General features: G+C 53.6%; 1 protein-coding gene across 1 annotated transcript in view; it reads right to left on the reverse strand.

Annotated features, from left to right (window-relative positions):
- Positions 1 to 18,549, reverse strand: part of Rara (retinoic acid receptor alpha) — a 37,544-nt gene that overhangs the window by 14,163 nt on the left and 4,832 nt on the right. Inside the window, 1 exon segment of the mRNA XM_042673934.1 lies at positions 9,304 to 9,848. Coding sequence (XP_042529868.1) covers positions 9,304 to 9,481 — 178 coding nt within the window. The 5' untranslated portion in view covers positions 9,482 to 9,848.

Raw genomic sequence — 18,549 nt, forward strand, 5'->3', positions numbered from 1 at the left:
TTGGCCCCTCTGCCAGTCCCAGGTGGAAATCGGGAAGTTGCGTGTGCAAGGATGGGGTTCCTCGATGCTCCCGGGGAACGCCCGGCGGAGGCCCGGGAACTCGGAGGCTTCACCTCGAGGGGGTTCCCGAGACTCACGGTCCAAGGCAGAGTCCGGCGGCGCCCTAAGTCGGCCGGTGGCAAGCGAGGTCGGCGCGGGGCGGGGCGGGGAGGGGGGGTCACGGAGCACTTCCTTCTACCCGCGGAGGACTCCCGGGCTTCTCCCCGGCGAGGATTCCGGGTCGGGGTGGAGACCCCGCGCGGCCCCACCTCCGCCAGGCCAGGGCGGCTCGTCGGGTCTCCGGTGAACGCGCCGCAGCCCCCCAGCCCACGCACCCCGCCCTCTGGTCCCACCCCTCTCCCCGCCCCGATCAGGCCCCGCCCCGTCAGGGCCCCGCCCCACCGAAGCCCCGCCCCGTGAGGCCAGGCCCCGCCCCTGACTTAACCCTTTCCCCACGGGTGGCACACACGAAACACCGGGAGGCGGTCGCAAGAGGCGGCGTGGAGACGGCAAGTAGGGGAGCCCCGGAGTGGGGAGAGAGGGGGAGAAGAGTTATCAGGCCCCGTAGGAGGAACGCGGCGAATACTGGCCGTGACAGGGACGGACGGCGGAAGGGGGCGTCTCCCCCATTCCAGTCTGGGCCTAGAGACTGTGCGGAGCTCCCTGGAGGGGGGTGATCCCGGCGCCCTCCCCTTCGCGCCCCCCCCCCCCCGCCCCGGAGCACACCCCGAACCAGCCTCGGCCTCATTTGCCTAATGCAATGCGGCTGAACTCGCGCTGAACTCGCCCGGCGGCGCCTCACCTCCGGGTGACCCACCCACCGCTGCCCGTGACATCAGCCGCCGGCCAGCCCGCCCGCGGGGTTCACCCTCCGGCCCCCCGCCCGGCCCGACCCGCCGCCCCTGGCACGCGGAGCGCGGCCGCCCGAGGCGCAGAGCGGGGTGCCGCGAAGGTGGCGTCCCAGCTGTGACGCGGTGCAGCCCCGCAGTGTGAGACACCCTGCTTGTGTCAGCCGGTGACATCACGTGTGACTCGGGCCGCCCGCCGGAACCCGGCTCGGCCACGCCGCCGGCTGGCACACACACGGCCGTGGGAGGCTCCCGCCCTCCCCGCTCGGCGTGCTTCCGGCGGGCGGGCGGGCGGAGCCCCGCCCAGGGTGTCTCCCAGCCGGGGAACCCGGATCGTGGCTGGATGCTCCAGCCACGGAGAGATAAAAGAGCCCGGTGCCTTCCAGCCGACCACTTCCTCCCGGAAGCCCTCGGGACGCTGAGGACGTCTGTTTCACTGGAAGAAAAGCCCAGATTGAGTAGCTTTCCAGAAAAAGACGGAATACCCACGGGAAGAAGGACTTTCCTATTACCCTGTTCTCTAAAAAGAAATTACACGATATCAAAGGATTTCCTTCTAGACCCCCGGCTCTTTACAGCTGGTGTCAGTTTACAGAGCAACTCCAAGAAAACTTACAAAGAAACTGCGGTCTCAGCAAGGCTGGGTGGGTTCTCCAAGCTCATACTACTAATATAAACGGGTTGTTAAGGGTGCTTTCTGCCACCAAAGCCCACACTCCTACTAACACTAAGCCACGAAAACTCAAAGATAAATTGTATTTCTTTTTTCTTTTTGTTCTGGTCCTGGGGCTTGAACTCAGGGCCTGGGTGCTGTCCCTGAGCTTTTTCCGCTCAAAGCTGGTGCTCTACCACTCGAGTCACATCTCCACTTGCAGTTTTTTGGTGACTAGTTCGTTGGAGATAACAGTCTCAAGGACTTTGCTGCTCTAGTTGGCTTCAAACTGCAATCCTCAAATCTCAGCCTCTAACCACCAGCGACCCACTAAATTGTATTTTCCAAGTGCCATCTGTATGGCTCTCCAGATGAACCTGCCCTTGGAGACCTTATGTAGTAACAGCCTTTAAACAAATAACCACATGATAGATAAGATAGAAGAACTGCAAACTGAGGTAAGGCTATGATAGCACAGTGACAGCGCACTAAGTAGGGAAATGATGTGGGTTCAAGGGTCAGGGAAGAACTCAAATCTGAGAAAAATCAGAAAGTATAAACTCAGAGTCAGGCAAACAAGAGGCCGGGGCTGAGGTGGCTCTGAGAGGCTGGCTACTTCAGTTTTCCCTCCCTGTAGGGCTGTAGGTAGGTAGGTTCTTTGCCCTTCAACCTTCTCCAACCTACCAATCCTCCCCTTCTCCCCTCCCTCCAACTCTGGCAGGCAGGAGGGTGTCAGCAGGTCTGGGAAAAAGAAAAGAGCCTGTGTAAGAGCTCTTGCAAGGAACCGACTAAAGACTAGAATGGATGGAATATACAATTTCAAAGGGAAAGATAGGCGAGGCCAGGTTGGATTTGTAGGCTGCATTTGAAGAGGCTTTTGCATTTTATCTGAAATGCATGGAGAAGCCATAAAAAGACTGCAGATAAAGGAGAGGGAAGTTACATAAAAAGAATTTTTCAGAAGCTGTGTGAAGAATGGGTTACAAGATGGCAAGAGTGCCTAAGCGCTGGTGGCTTATGCCTGTAATCCTAGCTACTCAGGAGACTGAGATCTGAGGATCACTGTTCAAAGCCAGCCCGGGCAGGAAAGTCCTTTAGAATCTTATTTCCAATAAACCACTAGAAAACCAGAAGTGGCGCTGTGGTTCAAGCGGTAGAGCGCTTGCCTTGAGCTGAAGAGTGCAGGGACAGCACCCAAGCCCAGAGTTCAAGCCCCACAACCAACAAAAAAAACAACAAAAAAAAGATGGTAAAAGTGACCACTTAGGAGCTGCAGCAATCAGTCCAGACAGCTGACAGCCCTAAGAAAGTGACAGAGAGGGGAAAGTGGCTACAGACAGGTGATCCACATGATAGGTGAAAAGTAGAATCAATGGGGGAGGGGCAGTTCTAAGGGGGTTTTATTATTCTGTCCCAGTACTGGGACTTGAATTCAGGGCCTGAGCACTGTCTCTTAGCTTTTTTGCTCAAGGCTGGCACCCTACTGCATGAGCTACACCTCCAGTTCAGGCTTTTGGGTATTTAATTAGAAAAGTCTCATAGCCTTTCCTGCCAGGGCTGGCTCCAAGCTGTGATCCTCAAACCTCAGCCTCCTGAGTAGCTAGGATTCTAGGCATGTGCCACAAGTGCTGGCTGCTTTTTGTTTTCTGCGGTACTGGGGATTGAATTTAGGGCCTTTTGTTTGTCCTTGATCACTTAAGCCACACCCCAGTCTGTGTTTTAGGGTTGTTCTGCTTTTGTTTTGAGATAGGATCTCCATATGCAGCCCAGGATGGCCTAGAACTGAAGGTCCTGCTGAGTTGCTGGGATTACTGGTATGTGCCACTATCCCTAGCTATGATATACAGCTTAGGCAACAGTGAAGTTCCTGATAGCAAAACAGAAATCTACCTGCTGCTGGGCAGATGAATATGGGCATGCAGGGCTACAGATGGAATTTGGATCTACAGATGGGGGTCTGGATCAGGTACACAAATCTTGATATAAATGAGGCTGTTAGGGAAGAGGGCAGAGAACTTAAGGACCTGAGACTGTTGCCCTGTCAGAAAGATCTCTCAGATGATTATAGCTCATGGCGGAATAAGGGGGAATAACTTTGTGGTAGAGATGAATGCTGTAAGAGAAAAAAAAAACTATGCCACAGGCATTCAAAGGAGGGAGGGAGAGTGTGGCAAGGAAGAGGAGCATCTGTGAAGGTTTCTGGGAAAAGGCGGCATTCAAAATGTTCCTTGAAGGATGGACAGGATTTCCGAAGCTAGATAGAAGCTGGAGTGAGGTGCCCGTGCTGGGCAACAGCAAGGTCACGGAGCAGGTCAAGACAGAACATGGTGTTCTGGAGCAGTGGGAAAAGAGGGAAAAGAGAAGGGCTCTGGCCAAGGGCAGGGGGATGGGGCCTCTGGTGGCTGCTGTCTACAGGCCTGGTCCCCATCATGCTCAGCCTCATCCCCCCAGCTCCTCCAGAACCTTTGTGCTAAGCAAGCTCTCAGCAGGTAATGGCTGAACTGGCCCCCACTTGTGCCACGCGGGCTCCCTCTTATCCCTACCCTCATCTGAAGAGAACAGGCGAGATCCTGAGGCTGACTGCCAGATGCACATCAGGTCCCAATAAAGGGTGGTCAGTCACCAAGACAATGCCCAGCTCCAGTCTGTCCCTGTCATCACTGCTCTTGCAAGGTACTTGAGGCTCCGCGAGGCCATCCGCAGCAAGTGGGTCACTGTGGCCTTGCAGCAATTAGGCTAGCCCCAGGCGAATTGGGAATCTCGCTTTAAAAAGGAGGAAACAGATTGAGGGAGATGTTGGGTGACCTGTCCATAAGACTTCTCCCTATAATGCAGGGGGAGAGGTAGAAGTGGTCAATGTCAGGGCATCGTCAGGCTGGCAAGTATTTCTGGAAACCCAGAATGCCAAATGGAATTCAGATTTTTTTTCTTTATCCAATCAAGAGTTAAGTGTCCTCCAGTCTATCCTGACCACTGAAGGGGCAGAAGTATAACCCCAACATGATTTAGAGAAAGGCACCACTTCCCCTTTCTGCAGATGCTGCCCTTCCCCACCACCCCCCCCCCCCCCCCACACACACACACATAGAAGGCAGTCCAGGACTGCACTGTCTCAGTCTCACAGGCACACGTCCCACGGTGTGAAGAGGACACAATGCCATGCCTCAGGCCCTGACTTGCTTAAGAAGAAGACAGACTTCCTTCCGAGTCCCCTCCCCCACCCCCCAGTTCAGGCTGGGATCTTGCCCTAAGGATATCTGTGCTTTATCCAGGCTGGAAGATAAAAGGTGTGGGGTCTCGTTTTCACTGAAGACTCCAGTGCTAAGGTCTTTCGGCTGACTTAGCATTTCAGACCTTCAGAAGGCATGGCTAAGGCAGTGACCCCTCCCCCTAGGCGGTCCCTCCCATTGTCCAAAGGAAAGAGGGAGGGAGGATGCTCAGACTGAAAAGGAGGAAGAAATGGGAGAGGAGAGTAAAAGGGAAAGGCGCTTTCCCTTCCTCCCCTCCGGCCCAGGTACACCAGACTCAGGCTCATTTACAGACTGGGGAAGTCTAGAGAGACCCACTTGCAACCCACAAACGGGTGAATGGAAATTCTGGAGCCACTCTCCTCCATTGACTGTTCCTAGCTTCCCTGCCCCCACCCCACAAATTGAAACAAAATAAGCTTAAGAACTCGACTTTTACACCCTGTTCCTTCAGGGTCTGTCTGGAGACGGGAGGAGGGCCACCCGCGAAGCTCCGCAGACTCCCAGAGGGCTGTGGCGGGTGGGGGGCTGGTTGGGTGTGAACAGACTGTATCCACAGCTTCCAGGACAGGGTGACGAACTGCCCCGCCCCCCCTTATCTCCCTTTCCCTCCAGCCTTCAGGATCCAAAACATAGGCGAGGGGGCGTGGCTTGGGAGCTCCCCTGCGCCCCCTACTGGGGGAGTCAGGAGGTCCTGAGGCACTGGCAAGGGCCTCAACCACGGGAATGGGGGCAAAGGTTTCAACCTTGGTCAGTACCCCCCACTAGGTTCCCCACACCAGGAGTGCCTCCCTTCCTAAAATGGAAAACAGGAGCTCTACAACAGGCCCTCCCCTCCACCTGATCTCCCCATCTATTTCCCATGTTAATGGGGATAAGGCTCCCATAGGAAGTTCCGCAGCCTCCCATTCTAACTCCCACCTAGAAATGAGGTCCCGTCCCTGGCACAGGGTGTGTGGACATTGCTTCCATGATTCTGTGTAAAGCCCTCTGAGGTTGGTTCTGGTTTAAAAAAAAAAAATCAGAGGGGAGGGGGGAACTGGCATAGAGTTATTTCCTTGGACACAGAAACACTAGCTCCCACTCCACAGCCCTGACTTCAGTCCAGACCCCTCAGCCCATGGAATTCCCGGGGTCTGCAACCAAAGTGGCAGACTAGCTCTCCCTCCAGCAAGGAGAGGTGCAAAGAGACAGAGACCCTCTCTTCCCAAGCAGGTGCTCTCTGAAGACCACACCTCCTTACACCTCTGTCCTGCCCCTCCCCCAGCCCCAACACACAAGCTGAGAGCTTCGGATTCCAGCCCTGGAACCCTCTCACCCAATACACACAAGCCATTAATCCCCTTCTCAACACATACTCAACCTTGACCCCACCCCCACCCCTAAAACACACACACACAGGCCTGACCCTCCACATAAAGTACACGGAATCCCAAACCTCAGTAAACACCAGTCTTCCCTGCCAAGTAGCAATGGGAGAGGCTTGCACTATCTCTGGGACCTCCTACCCATAGTGGCTCTCTCTCCTCTCCAAGGCCACCTGGGCCTCTGAAGGACACACCCAGAGTACCTAGGCACTGCCTCTTTTCCCTCTACCCTAAGAGAAAGAGGAGGTAGGGAGGCCCCATCCTGATACCTCTGCTAGCTGGTGAGTAGAGGCAGAAGGTTCCTCCAGCAGGTTTACAAAAAGCATGTCAGAGGACCAGAGCATATCACTGCTGCCCACAGGAACCAGAGGAAGGCCACAGACGACTCCCACCTCCCTTAGGAACTGTCTGACTCTAGCACTAGCCCCAAGAGGAGGCTGAGTTGCCTCCATCTCTAAGCCAGATGTGTAAGGGTTTTTTTGTTTTTGTTTTTTTGTGTGTGTGCCAATAGTAGGACTTGAACTGAAGGCCTAGGCACTGTCTCTTAGTTTTATTGTTTAAGGCTGGTGGTGCTTTGGGGTGGTTAATTGAGTCTCATGGAGCTGGGCACTGGTGATTCATGCCTGTAATTCTAGCTACTCAGAATGCTGAGATCTGAGGATCACGGTTCAAAGCTAGTCCAGGCAGGAAAAGCCATGCAACTCTTATCTCCAATAAAACACCAGAAAACCAGAAGTAGTGAGTGATGTGGCTCAAGTGATAGAGTGCTAGCCTTGAGCTGAAGAGCTCAGGGACAGCGCCCAGGCCCAAAGTTCAAGCCTCATGACCAAAAAAAAAAAAAAAAAAAGTCTCATGGACTTTCCTGCCTGGGCTAGCCTGGAACCTAGATCCTTGAATCTTAGCCTCCTGAGTAGCCAGGATTACACCTATGTGAGCCACCAGCACCCAGCTTAGGTGTGTGAAATTTTTATCCATCCTGCTTCCCTACCAAGAGCTGGGGGGCTCTGGTCACTGGTACCTCCAGCCCTGCAGGAGAAGGAAGGACATGTATGGCTCTCTTGGACCCAAGGCCATACCTCAGGTTCCAGAGAAAGTGGACCAGAAGCTCAGAAGCAGGTGATGGATGGGATAAGCAGAGAAGTTGTTTACCAGGAGGAATGGGAAACCCACAGGCTTACAGAGGAGGGTACAGGAAGAGGGCATTGCCTAAGATGGGTGGGGAAGCCAGAGAAAGCTACATTTGCCCGAAATGTGGGCACCCCACCCTGGGAGAAGGTTACCAGGGTAGGAGCCCTTCCCACCCACCTCTAAGAAAGAGGAACCAGTTTGCAACACTGAGGGGAGGGCAAAGCATTTGCTCTGTCTGGCTCAGAAAAGGCAAGAATCAGGCCCCACCCCAGGCCCCACCCCCCAGTCCAGACCTAGGTGGGAATTCTGCTCTCAGTACATGGGGAAGGACAAGTTGTCCACAGTACCAAGTTACAGGATTACCCCACACACACCCATCTGTCCCCTGCCTCAACACCTTTCCTCCTTAAAATTCCACCCTGGCTCCAAGTGACCTGAGACCAGCATTAACAATCCTGCTCCTGGGGCTGGGAAGGTGTCTCAGTGGTAGAGTGCTTGCCTTGCATGCATGAGGCCCTGGGTTCGATTCCTCAGCACCACATAAGCAAAGAGAAAAAAGCCGGAAGTAGCGCTGTGGCTCAAGTGGTAGAGCGCTAGCCTTGAGCTGAAGAGCTGAGGGACAGCGCCCAGGCCCAGAGTTCAGGCCCCACAACCGGACCCCCCCCCTCAAAAAAAAAAAAGAATCCTGTTCCTTTCAAATGCATTGAGTATGCCACCCAGGCATAACCCACACTTTCCCCAGCCACTTTGTGCCCTGAAGGCTGGCCACCCCCCATCACCACAGCACAGACTAGAAGACCAAATCAGAATTGGGGTTCTCCAAATCCATCTGCCTCACACTCCTATACAAGGCAGAAACAGGGCAGAAAGGGAAAGGAGAGTAGGGGAAACTGAGGCAGCACCTGTCTGCCTCCCTGACCCTAGGGCATAAAGTGGGAGTTGCTGCTCCCAGGCAGCTGGGAGGGAAGGGGCTGATCCAGGAAGCAGTGGTGGCGGTGGGCAGACAGCCAGCGTGGGCAGTGAGGCGCCCAGCCAGGGCCTGCCCCAGGGACAAAGAGACTCCCTGGCTCCGGGGAGCGAGCACTGCCCCCACACTAAGAAGGGGGCACTGACCCAGCCCAGCCGGGCACACAGGGCAATGGTGCCAGGCAGCGTGCCAGTGATTGTGGGAGGAATGGTGGGTGCCCAGGGCAGGGTGTTCAGTCCCTGCCAGCCAAGAGAGGTGGGACACGTTTCTCAGGTCAGCAGCTGACCAGCCCGCCAGCTAGCTGTCCATAGCCTGTTCTACTGCTTCTACCCCCTCCCGCCCCAGGCCAAGCCCAGCTCCCTCCTCCCTGGCCCTGGCCTAGAGCCCAGCCAGGCCCTGGGGGCCAGAGTTACTGTAAGCGGCCTGGCAGGCCCCAAGCCTGGACTCTGCCAGCTGGCCATAGCTGCCGCCACCTCCCACTACCTGGCTTGGCTGGCCAGAGAAGGGTACTGAGACCCCCACCCAGCTAACACGTGACCCTCATGGCAGAAAACAAAGGCCCTGCCAAGACCATGCATGTGGCCAAGGCCAGAGTCCAGGCTGAGTGTCCCTTCTCCAAGACACCCTCTTCACCAGGCTAGCCTGTGGGTCCTTCCCTCTCGCTAGCATCCCCAGAAAGGGAAGAGTGGGGGAGGAGATGGCAGGGGAGAGCAAGGGGCTCCAGCTGCCTCTGGCCTCTTCCTTAAAGCCCTTTCCCATAAGAGCACCAGGTGGGGGTAAGCAGAGTTGGGTGTCACTTGCTCTCACTCCCTAGAGCTGTCATTTCCACCCACTGTCAAGAGGAAAAGCCTCTCCTCCAGCCTCTGCATCCAGTCCTCCTCAGAGCCACCCAGGACAGCTAGGCCATGGAACAGTGTGGTTTCACACCCCTCCCCCGCCCCAACACCAAACACAACCAGCCCAGGCTAAGGTCCTCCCCCTGCCAGGATGGCCCCCTGAGGCCTGGGCCTCCATAGCCCCCTCCCAGCATGCCCCCCCCCCCAAATAGACTTACTGGCTGGGGATGGTGTGCTGTATCCACTAACTGGAAGCTGGTGCTGGAGAGTGGTCAGAGCTCCTGGCGGGGAGAGGCCCCCCAGCATAGGGGGGAAGAAGAAGGCATAGGGGGGCACTGGGTAGCCATTAAGGTGCCCACCCCCAGGTGTTGGGCAGGAGCTGCTGTTGCTGGCCATACCAAAGGGCCACAGTCAGAAGAGCAGGCAGACAGTCTGGCAGGGGGCTGCGGCGGGCTTCAGGCTGCCCCTCCTTGGGGCATGGGGCCTGGGCCCAGAGGGGGTTTGTGTGGTCAGCCCACACCCCCTCTTCTGTCCTGGAGCGGCTGTCCAAAGTCAACAAAGCTAATGTCAGCCTTCTAGAGCCCCCACCCTAGCTGAGGCTGGGTAGGTTGGGGAATGTCCCAAGAGTTGGTCCTTTGGTGAAGCAGTTCTGTGAGCTGGCACTTTCCTGGGAAGGTCCAGAGCTGGCTTTCGGGGCACCAAAAGGGCTGGCACTCCTAGACGGACCCCAGCCAGGCAGGAAGGGGGGCCGTGTCCTGTGATGCTGCAGAAAGAGGAGAGACAGGTGAGTGGGCACTGAAGAGCAGGCACCCGGGATTCCCTGTGGAGCTCCGGAGATTTTCCCGTGGCACCCAGCTGAGCAGACAGCTGGCACCTTGCCTGGTTGGCAAAGGCAGCCTGGGAGCAGGGCCCAGGCACTGCTGGGGGTGGCAGGATAGCTCAGCCAGGCTGGAGAGCTGAGGACATAACCCAGACCCATTGGGAGGCCTCTCACCCATGAGAGTCATCAGGGAAGGAAGGGTCCCCGGTGCCGCCCCAGAGATCACTGCAGCAGAGGCGGCAGCTGGCTCTCCTTTCCCCAGTGTGGGTTACCTGAGGTCAAGACACAGACTGTGTGCTGGGGGTGGGGGGTGAGGGAGAGAGGAAAAGCCGCTTCCCTAAAGCATTGGCACTTCTCAGAAAAATGACTCCTGAACTGGGGGGGGGGTCACTTATACCACTTCCCCCCAAATCCAAGCCCCGGAACCCCAGATAAGTTGATTCCCCCATTACATCCATGTGAACAGGATGGATGGTTGACCGCTATGATTGTTGGAGTCTCCCACCCCCAGAGATGAAAAGGCGAGAGAGACTGATCTCAGAGTTCACCATACTTCTATCTGCAAAAGCAACACCCTCAGAATGGGGTGGGAGGTGGGCAGAAGATGAAAGGCCAGATGCCCCCTCACCAGTGCATACAGACCTACACCCTGTTTGAACAGCTGGGAGCAGAGGATATGCATAGATAGCACCATGGGGTACAGAGGGACAGCGATGAACCCAAGAGATCCCCCAACAGCGAGACACAGGCAGCAACAGAGACAGAGAGAAAATGAGAAACAGATCCACAAGATGTTTCAAATCCACTGTAAATAATGAATACATATACAGATACCTAGACCTTATACATACACATCCATATATACATGGATGTGTGTGTCAAAAGAGACCCATGTCACCAGGTACTGGTGGCTCATACCTGTAACCCAAGCTACTCAGGCTGAGATCTGAGGATTACGGTTCAAAGTCAGCCAAAGTAGAAAAGTTCATGAGACTCCCCTCTCTCTCCAATTAACTACCAGAAGGCAAGAGGTAGAAATGTGGCTCAAATGGGAGAAGACCTGCTTTGAGCTCAAAAGCTCAGAAAACAGCACCCAGGTCCTGAGTGAGTTCAAGCCCCAGAACCTAAACAGGTTAAAAAAAAAAAAAAAAAAAAAAAAAGGCCCATTATAAAAATCACAGCCAACCAAAACCACAATGCAGTAATGCAGTAATCCCATCTACTTAGAAGGCAGAGATCAGAAGGACTGCAGTTTGAGACCAGCTAGGGAAAGAAACAAAACAACAAAAACTGTTAACAAAACAACAAAAACCGTTAACAAGACAATCTCAAAGAGTATGCTGAGTGCTGGGAAGGTGGCTCAGTGCTTGCCTTGCATGCATGAGGCCCTGGGTTCAGTTCCTCAGCACCACATAAGCAGAAAAAGCCAGAAGTGGCACTGTGGCTCAAGTGGTAGAGCACTACCCTTGATCTGAAGAGCTGAGGGACAGCACCTAGGCCCAGAGTTCAGGATCCACGACCAGCCAAAAAAAAAGAAGAGAGAGAGTATGCTGAGCATTGAGGTTCACACCTATAATTCAGCCATGTAGGAGACATGGCTACATGACTGACCTAGGGAAAATCCAAGACCCTATCTGAAAAGTAAACGAAAAAGCGACAGCTGAAGAGGTGTGGCTTAAGTGGCAAAGTGCTTGGCCAACAAATGCAAAGCCATGAGTTCAAACCACAGTACAGGGAGAGGAAAAAGAAACAACAATGATAAACTCTGCCTGGTTATATTTTCTTCCCTAATAAATGACTATACACTAGCATAGTGGGGCACACTTATAAACCCAGCTACTCACCAGGCAAGAGAACTGAAAGTTCAGGGGTAGCATGGGGTAATTTAACAAGACCCTGTCTCAAAATAAAAATGACTAGTGATGTAACTCAGTGGTAGAGTGCTTTCCTACCATGTACAAGGTCATGGGTTCAAACTATTACCCCCAAATAAAACAACAAATACTGGTGAGGATATGAAGAGACCAAACCTTTACATACTGTTGATGGGAATGTAAAATAGTATAGCTGCTTTGAAGAACAGCTTGGCAGTTCCTCAAATTACTACACATTTGAGTTAGCTTATGACCTAGGTATATTTGAGAGAGATGGATAAGTCTGGGAGGTGGAGAGGGGGACTGGGGCAAGGAAGGACTTATAAGAGCTGGGAATGTGGCTTAGTGGTAAAGTAACTGCCTAGCATGCATGAAGCCCTGCGTTCGATTCAGTACCACAAAAGCAGAAAAAGTCAGAAGTGGTGCTGTAGTTCAAGTGGTAGAGTGCTAGCCTTGAGCAAAAGAAGCTCAGAGACAGTGCGCAGGCCCTGCATTCATGCCCCAGGACTGGCAAAAGTGGAACCAGGTCTAAATGTCCATTAACTGAAAAATGGATAAATAAAATGTAGATCCACACTATAAGATATTATTCTGCCCCCCAAAAGGAATACACCAAAAAATATCCTGATACACACTAACTTGAGTAAAACTTGAAATCACATGATAATTACAAAAACATGCATTTGATTTTATTTGTATGAATGTCCAGGAGAGACAAGCTATATAGACAGAAAGTACATTTGTGGTTACCAGGAGCTGGGGTGTGAATTCTAGGGAAATGGGAAGTGACTGCTGATAGATACGGGGGCTCTCTTTAGGGTGATGAAAATGTCCTAATGTCTAAAATTGGTTGCGGTAGTGGTTGCAGAACCCTGTGAACATATGAAAACCGCCGAACTGTATACTTCTACTTTTTTTTTTGACAGTACTAGGGTTTGAACTCAGGACTTTTAATTCATTGGCTTATTTGCTAGGCTAGCACTCTACTATTTGAGCCATACCTCTAGCCTGGCTTTTTGCTGGTTATTTTGGAGATAGAATTTTGCATAGGTTTCTGCCTGGGCTGGCTTCAAACTGACTTTCCAGATCTCAGCTTCCTGAGAAGCTTACAGGCCTGAGGCACTGGTGCCTGGGTTTCCTTGTGTTTTGGAGACAAGTTCTTACTATGTAGTCCATCCTGACCTGCAACTAGCAATCTTCTTGCCTCAGACTCCTGAGTGCTGGAATTACAGATGTATATTACCATGCTCAGTTTGAATTGTATACTTTAAGGGTGAATTTTACAGCATGTGAACTATATCTCAATAAAGCTGTAGAAGAAGAAAAGAGGATGAGAAAGACTAGGAAAAGAGAAAACAGTGCAATAAAGACTCAAAATAAAGACTGTCTCTTTCCAACATCCTCTGTTCATTTCCACTCTCTAAGCTCAGTACATACCAGGCTCCAGGCTCCAAGTCCCAGGCTCAAACCTGGAGACTAAGGTATACATACATACATAGACAGTATTTGGCTAGGGACCAGGCCCAGGATGGGGCGAGTTCCCACCAACGCCCCTGTGGAAGGTGCCAGGACTTCTGGGCCCAGCTGGACCAGCCAACCAGGCCCTGTCAGACTGAGGGAGACAGGGAGAAGGCGGAGGTAGTGGCTAGGGAGGAGACAACGGCCCCTAGGGTGAAATCTGGACTGTTAACTCATCAGGACAACCACAGAGCCAGCCTCCTCCCTTACTCCTTAATGGTACGCCCCTTGTCTCTCCTCAGCCCCCTGCCATTCCCTCCCAGGCTGAGGGCTGATGTCAGTGGAACAGGAGCCCCACCCGCTGGAGCAGCTGCCATAGTCCCCCTTTCCCCTGTGGGCCCCACACAAAAGGGACTTGAGCAAGGGGAGCCAGGCAAGGGGAGGAGGGGCTGACTGAATTCACAGGTATCTACCTACCCCTCCACATACACACACTTACACAAACTCATGCATGCAGGTCTACAAAAAACACCTGGGTGGGCAAGAGCCCACTTGCAGCCCCAGCCTGTGTGTGCAGGCATGCACGTGAAAACAGACAGGCTGCAGATACCATCTCTCCACACCTGGGATCTGCCATCTAATGCACACAGTTCAGTACTTGTGTGCACTGCCCCCCCCCCCACACCATATATGCTCCCAGAAGACGCACAACCCCAGTTTCCCACACTGTACAGTTCCTGGCTCTCACACATCAGGCTGGCCCCTGTACTTGCCTCTTTCTGCCAGGAGATGCTCTGAGTCCTCCAAGTAAACTCAGTTCATTATAGTGGATCCACATACACCAATTCCCGTCCACACAGAGGCCACTTCCCTACAGGTGAGGCCTAGCAGGCACCTGGCCATAGGGAAGCCTCCTGAGCCAAGGCCAAGGTCCAGAAAGCCATTCACACCCACATCTCAGGCATCCTGACCTAACTTTAGGGGTGCAAGTAGTAGACACCCAGCCTGGACTTGCTAGAGTTCAGTCTTATCTTTAGAGAAGAAATAATTACAGCCACTTCAGAGCCAATGTTTCAGTTCTGATGAAAGTTTGAAATCAGACGAAAGTTGAGCCTTGTCCCCCTCACACACATACCCCAGGGAGTGGCTGGAAGACCTTAGAAACCCCAAGAGCCTATCACAGCTCAGTCTGCAAACTGCAATGCAAAGTTGCTCAGCTCTCAGGAAGGAGGGACTTCCATTGAGGGAGAGGGCGAAGGTCACAGAAATGGGCCAAGGGCCAGGTTGAACAGAGAACAGGGATGGGCAAGGGCTGAGAAGATGGGGGTGTGGCGCAAAGAACACAGACCCTGTCACAAAAGGTCCTAGGTGAGCCATGCTTCTGGGCCCCAGTGCCTTGAGAAAGTGATAGAGAAAGCCCCACCAGAGAATTGAAACCAGTACCAAAGAGAGGGAAAACACACTACCCACATCCAACTTCTGCCCTATGCCAGCCACCTCCACTGCACACAAGCACGAGAGAGAGAGAGAGAGAGAGAGAGAGAGAGAGAGAGAGAGAGAGAGAGAGAGCGCGCGTGCGCCATAGGCCTGCACCTCTAATACACAGCCCGGGGGCGGGGAGGGGGGGAGGAGAGGGGCAAGGTGAGGGGTAAGGTAGAGAAGGTGGGTGCTGCTAGTGACTCATACCTGTAACCTTAGCCACTCTGGAGAGTAAGATCTGAGGACCATGGTTTAAAGCTGGCCCAGGCAAGAAAGTTTACAAGAATTTTTTTTTTTTTTTTTTTGGTCTTGTAGGTTGTGGGGCCTGAACTCTGGGCCTGGGCACTGTCTCTCAGCTCTTCAGCTTAAGGCTAGCGCTCTACCACTTGAGCCACAGCACCACTTCCGGCTTTTTCTGCTTATGTGGTACTGAGAATTGAACCCAGGGCCTCATGCATGCAAGGCAAGCACTTTACCACTGAGCCACCTTCCCAGCCCTACAAGATTCTTATCTCCAATTAACCACCCAAAAAAGCTGCAAATGGAGCTGTGGCTCAAGCTGGTAAAGTAGAGCTTTGAGTGAAAAAGCTAAGGAACAGTGTGCCCAGGCCCTGAGTTCAGGCCCCACCTAGTACTAGCACAAAAAAAACTGGGGGAAGGGGGGAAGGGAAAGTGGCTGCCACCAGCCATGCACCATGCTCACTGAGGTCTCTTTCACTCCTCGAAGGTACCAAGATTACTTCAAATGTCCCCAGCTGCCCACACATTATTCCCCAGAGCCACATACGTGAAAGAAAAGCAAGAGTTGCCAGAACCATGAAGATGGGTAGGGTTAAAAAAAAAAATCTAAAGGGTTAAATCTCAGCTCTGCCACTCTGGGTGACCTTAAGGCAAGTCAAAAGTCACTTAACCTCTGTAGGCACCTTTACTCACCTGTGAACTGCCTACCTCCACACTGGCAGTTCGGGGCAGTTGAGCTTAAGGAAGCATCTAGCCCAGCCCAGGGTAGAAGGCCTGGACACCTGGGCACTTCCTCCTTCCCCATGGCTTACCACCATCCTGGGAAAGAGCCCTCAACAGGCTGTCTGCCTTCTTTTCTCACTGTCACCCCAACCAGGGCCAGCATCTGTGGCCAGAACAGGGAGGGAACCTTACCCATGTTCCAGGGTCTGCTTCCCCCCAGACAGAGGAGAGGGATGTGGGGAGACGGATATTATGGGTGTGGGTGGAGGCCTGACCACAACCCTTTCCCAAATTCCCTTCTTGCAATTCACAAACCAAACCAAAAAAAAAAAAAAAAAAAGGAAACCTTTGGATGTGGAGAGGGGAGAAGGGGGAGAACAATACCCCATTTCCTCCCCTATCCTGGGATGAGGAGCCAAGGGTCTCTAAGCCCATCTGGGCCCAGTCTCCCTTCTTCATTTATTCCCTCCTGTAACCTTGCCTCCAAGTGAAAGAACAGTGCCCCACAAACTGAAGCCAAGCAGGAAAAGGAGCTAGGATTGGGGAGCTTAAAAGAAGGGGAGACAGGGGGTTTCCTAAACATTCTAGACAGTTAATGAATCATATGCAAATGACACCCAGAGCTCAAACTCTACTTGGGTGGGAGGGACTCAGCCTTGGCAGCAACACAGCCCTGCCTCCTTTGGACCCCCTACCCTGCCAGGAGCTGGCAGAGCTGGCCAAGCAGGGGCAGGGCGGGACAGGGCCGATTTCAAAGGAGAACAGTGGGCTGGAACTATTTATAAACTTTCCAGGAAAACACACTCACACACACAAAGCCGCAACCTCTCCCCTCCTCCATGCTCCTCCAACTACAGGCAGGCGGGTTAGGGAGCAGTAATGGCCACTACCCTTTTTCCTCCTTTTCCCAGGGCCCCTCTTGGCCACAGCTCCTACTTTCTCCTGCTGGGCAAGCACGGCCCCACTTTGAAAGGAAGAAGCACCTGGGGGAGGCACGGATAGATAGAGTTCCTTGGTCTGTCTTCCCCACCGGCCCTACCCAATCCCAGCCTGCCTCTCTGCAGGTAGGGCTGGTTTGAAAACTTGTCCCAGTGTGTGGCTTACAGCAAGCCCCTGGAGGGGGTTAGGAGGTGGAGGTGCTGCATCTCGAGGATGGGGGCTCTGCCTTAAGATGCAGCCTGAGGCTCACATCTATAATCCTAACTACTTAGGAAGCTGAGATCTGAGGATCCTGGTTCAAAGCCAGCCTGGGTAGGAAAGTCTATAAGACTCTTATCCAATTAATCACCAAAAAGCTAAAAGTGGAGCTGTGGCTCATGTGGTAGAGTGCTTGCCTTGAGCAAAAAGCTAAGATACAGAGCCTAGGCACTGAGTTCAAGCCCCAGTATTGGGGCAGGGGGTGAGGAGGTGCAGGGGAGGGGGGAGCATGCCCACAGGGAATAAATAAATAAATAAAAAGGTGCAGATGGATCTGATGTCTCCCCACAGCCCAAAGTTTTGTACCACACAGCACAAAGTTCTACCCCAGCTCCATAGTTCCAGTGCTGCCTGGCTCCTGGGCCAAGTCAGCAGTGACTGAGTGACTACCAGGGAAGACAGGGAGGGCAACTAGACAGCCCAACCCAAGACAGGTCCCATTTCAGGAGGAAGAAATGGGGTCTTTGCTGGGTCCCCTACAAAGCGTCCCTGGGGGGACATGCTCAGAAGTCCAGGGTGGCTAAGGGATACACCCAGAAAAAAGAGCCACAACCTCTCAGCAGATCTTCCTTGGGCACAGAGAGTAGGTGAAAGGGCAGGGGGCAGCCCAGGCCTCTAAGAGTAGACCAACCCATGGGGAAGGAAGAAAACAGGAACAGGAAGAGATGAGCCTGCGGAGGCTACAGCCAGACCACAGGAGTGTGCGGACCATACAAAGGCAGCCCTGTTTTGTGGGGGACCAAAGGGGCACAAAGGGGACCCCCCAGCTTGGAAACCACCGGCCTCACATCCAGCCTGCCAAGGGGCTTTCCCCACCCTCACCTTGGCAGCTGCCCCCTCACCACTCTGTCCCCACTCCACCATTCAGGAAACATGACTGAAGGGAGGGGGACTCACAGACAAGTGACAGGGCAGCAAGGAGGGGACCAACAGCCCTACTCATCACCTCCAGCTCAGCCCAAGCCCAAGCTGAATCCTAGGGCAAGCTGCCAGCAACACTGGATGTTACCAGCCCCCTTCCCTGCACCCCTCCCCGGGGACCCAAGCTGCAGAGAAGCCAGGAACACCCCTCCTAGCTCAGGATATCCTTTTGGCTCCAACCCCAGACCAGGCCTGAGTCAGACTGTGACCCACCCCAACCTCCCCCCACAATCATGGACCCCCCAGCAACTTCCTACTCCACACCCAACCACTCAATTGAGGCTGATTAACCCCAGATAATCGGAGAAGCCTACAAGGGGAGGAGGGGAGGAAATGGGGTCACCAAACCTCATGGTCTCCCCTTAAAGAATAGAGCCTGTAGGGAGAAGCAAAGCACATCTACCACCTCCTCATTCCCCAAAAACACACACAGGGGATCTTCCCAGAGCCCTCAATACCCCTGCCTGGGTTCCGAGAAACCACAGAATTCCCTGGGTAGGTAGTGTCCATGAGGACACAGGCTGGAATCAGAAGTCTCTCACACTGTGTCTGGGGGGGTGGGGGGGCAGGCCTGTTCTTACAAAGCAGGATCTTACAAAGAAGAGGGACCCAGGTTGGAAGAAACAGGGCTGCCAAATCAATCAGTCTCACACAGTCACAGCCATAGTCAAACACAGCCAGACGTGGTGGTCACAGTCTCACCAACACTCAGTCTGAGTAGGTGGCAATGACTCCTTCCCACAGACAGAGGT

This window comes from Dipodomys spectabilis, unplaced genomic scaffold, assembly GCF_019054845.1.
Source record: "Dipodomys spectabilis isolate Male_0828 unplaced genomic scaffold, ASM1905484v1 ptg000018l, whole genome shotgun sequence".
Taxonomy (NCBI): domain Eukaryota; kingdom Metazoa; phylum Chordata; class Mammalia; order Rodentia; family Heteromyidae; genus Dipodomys; species Dipodomys spectabilis.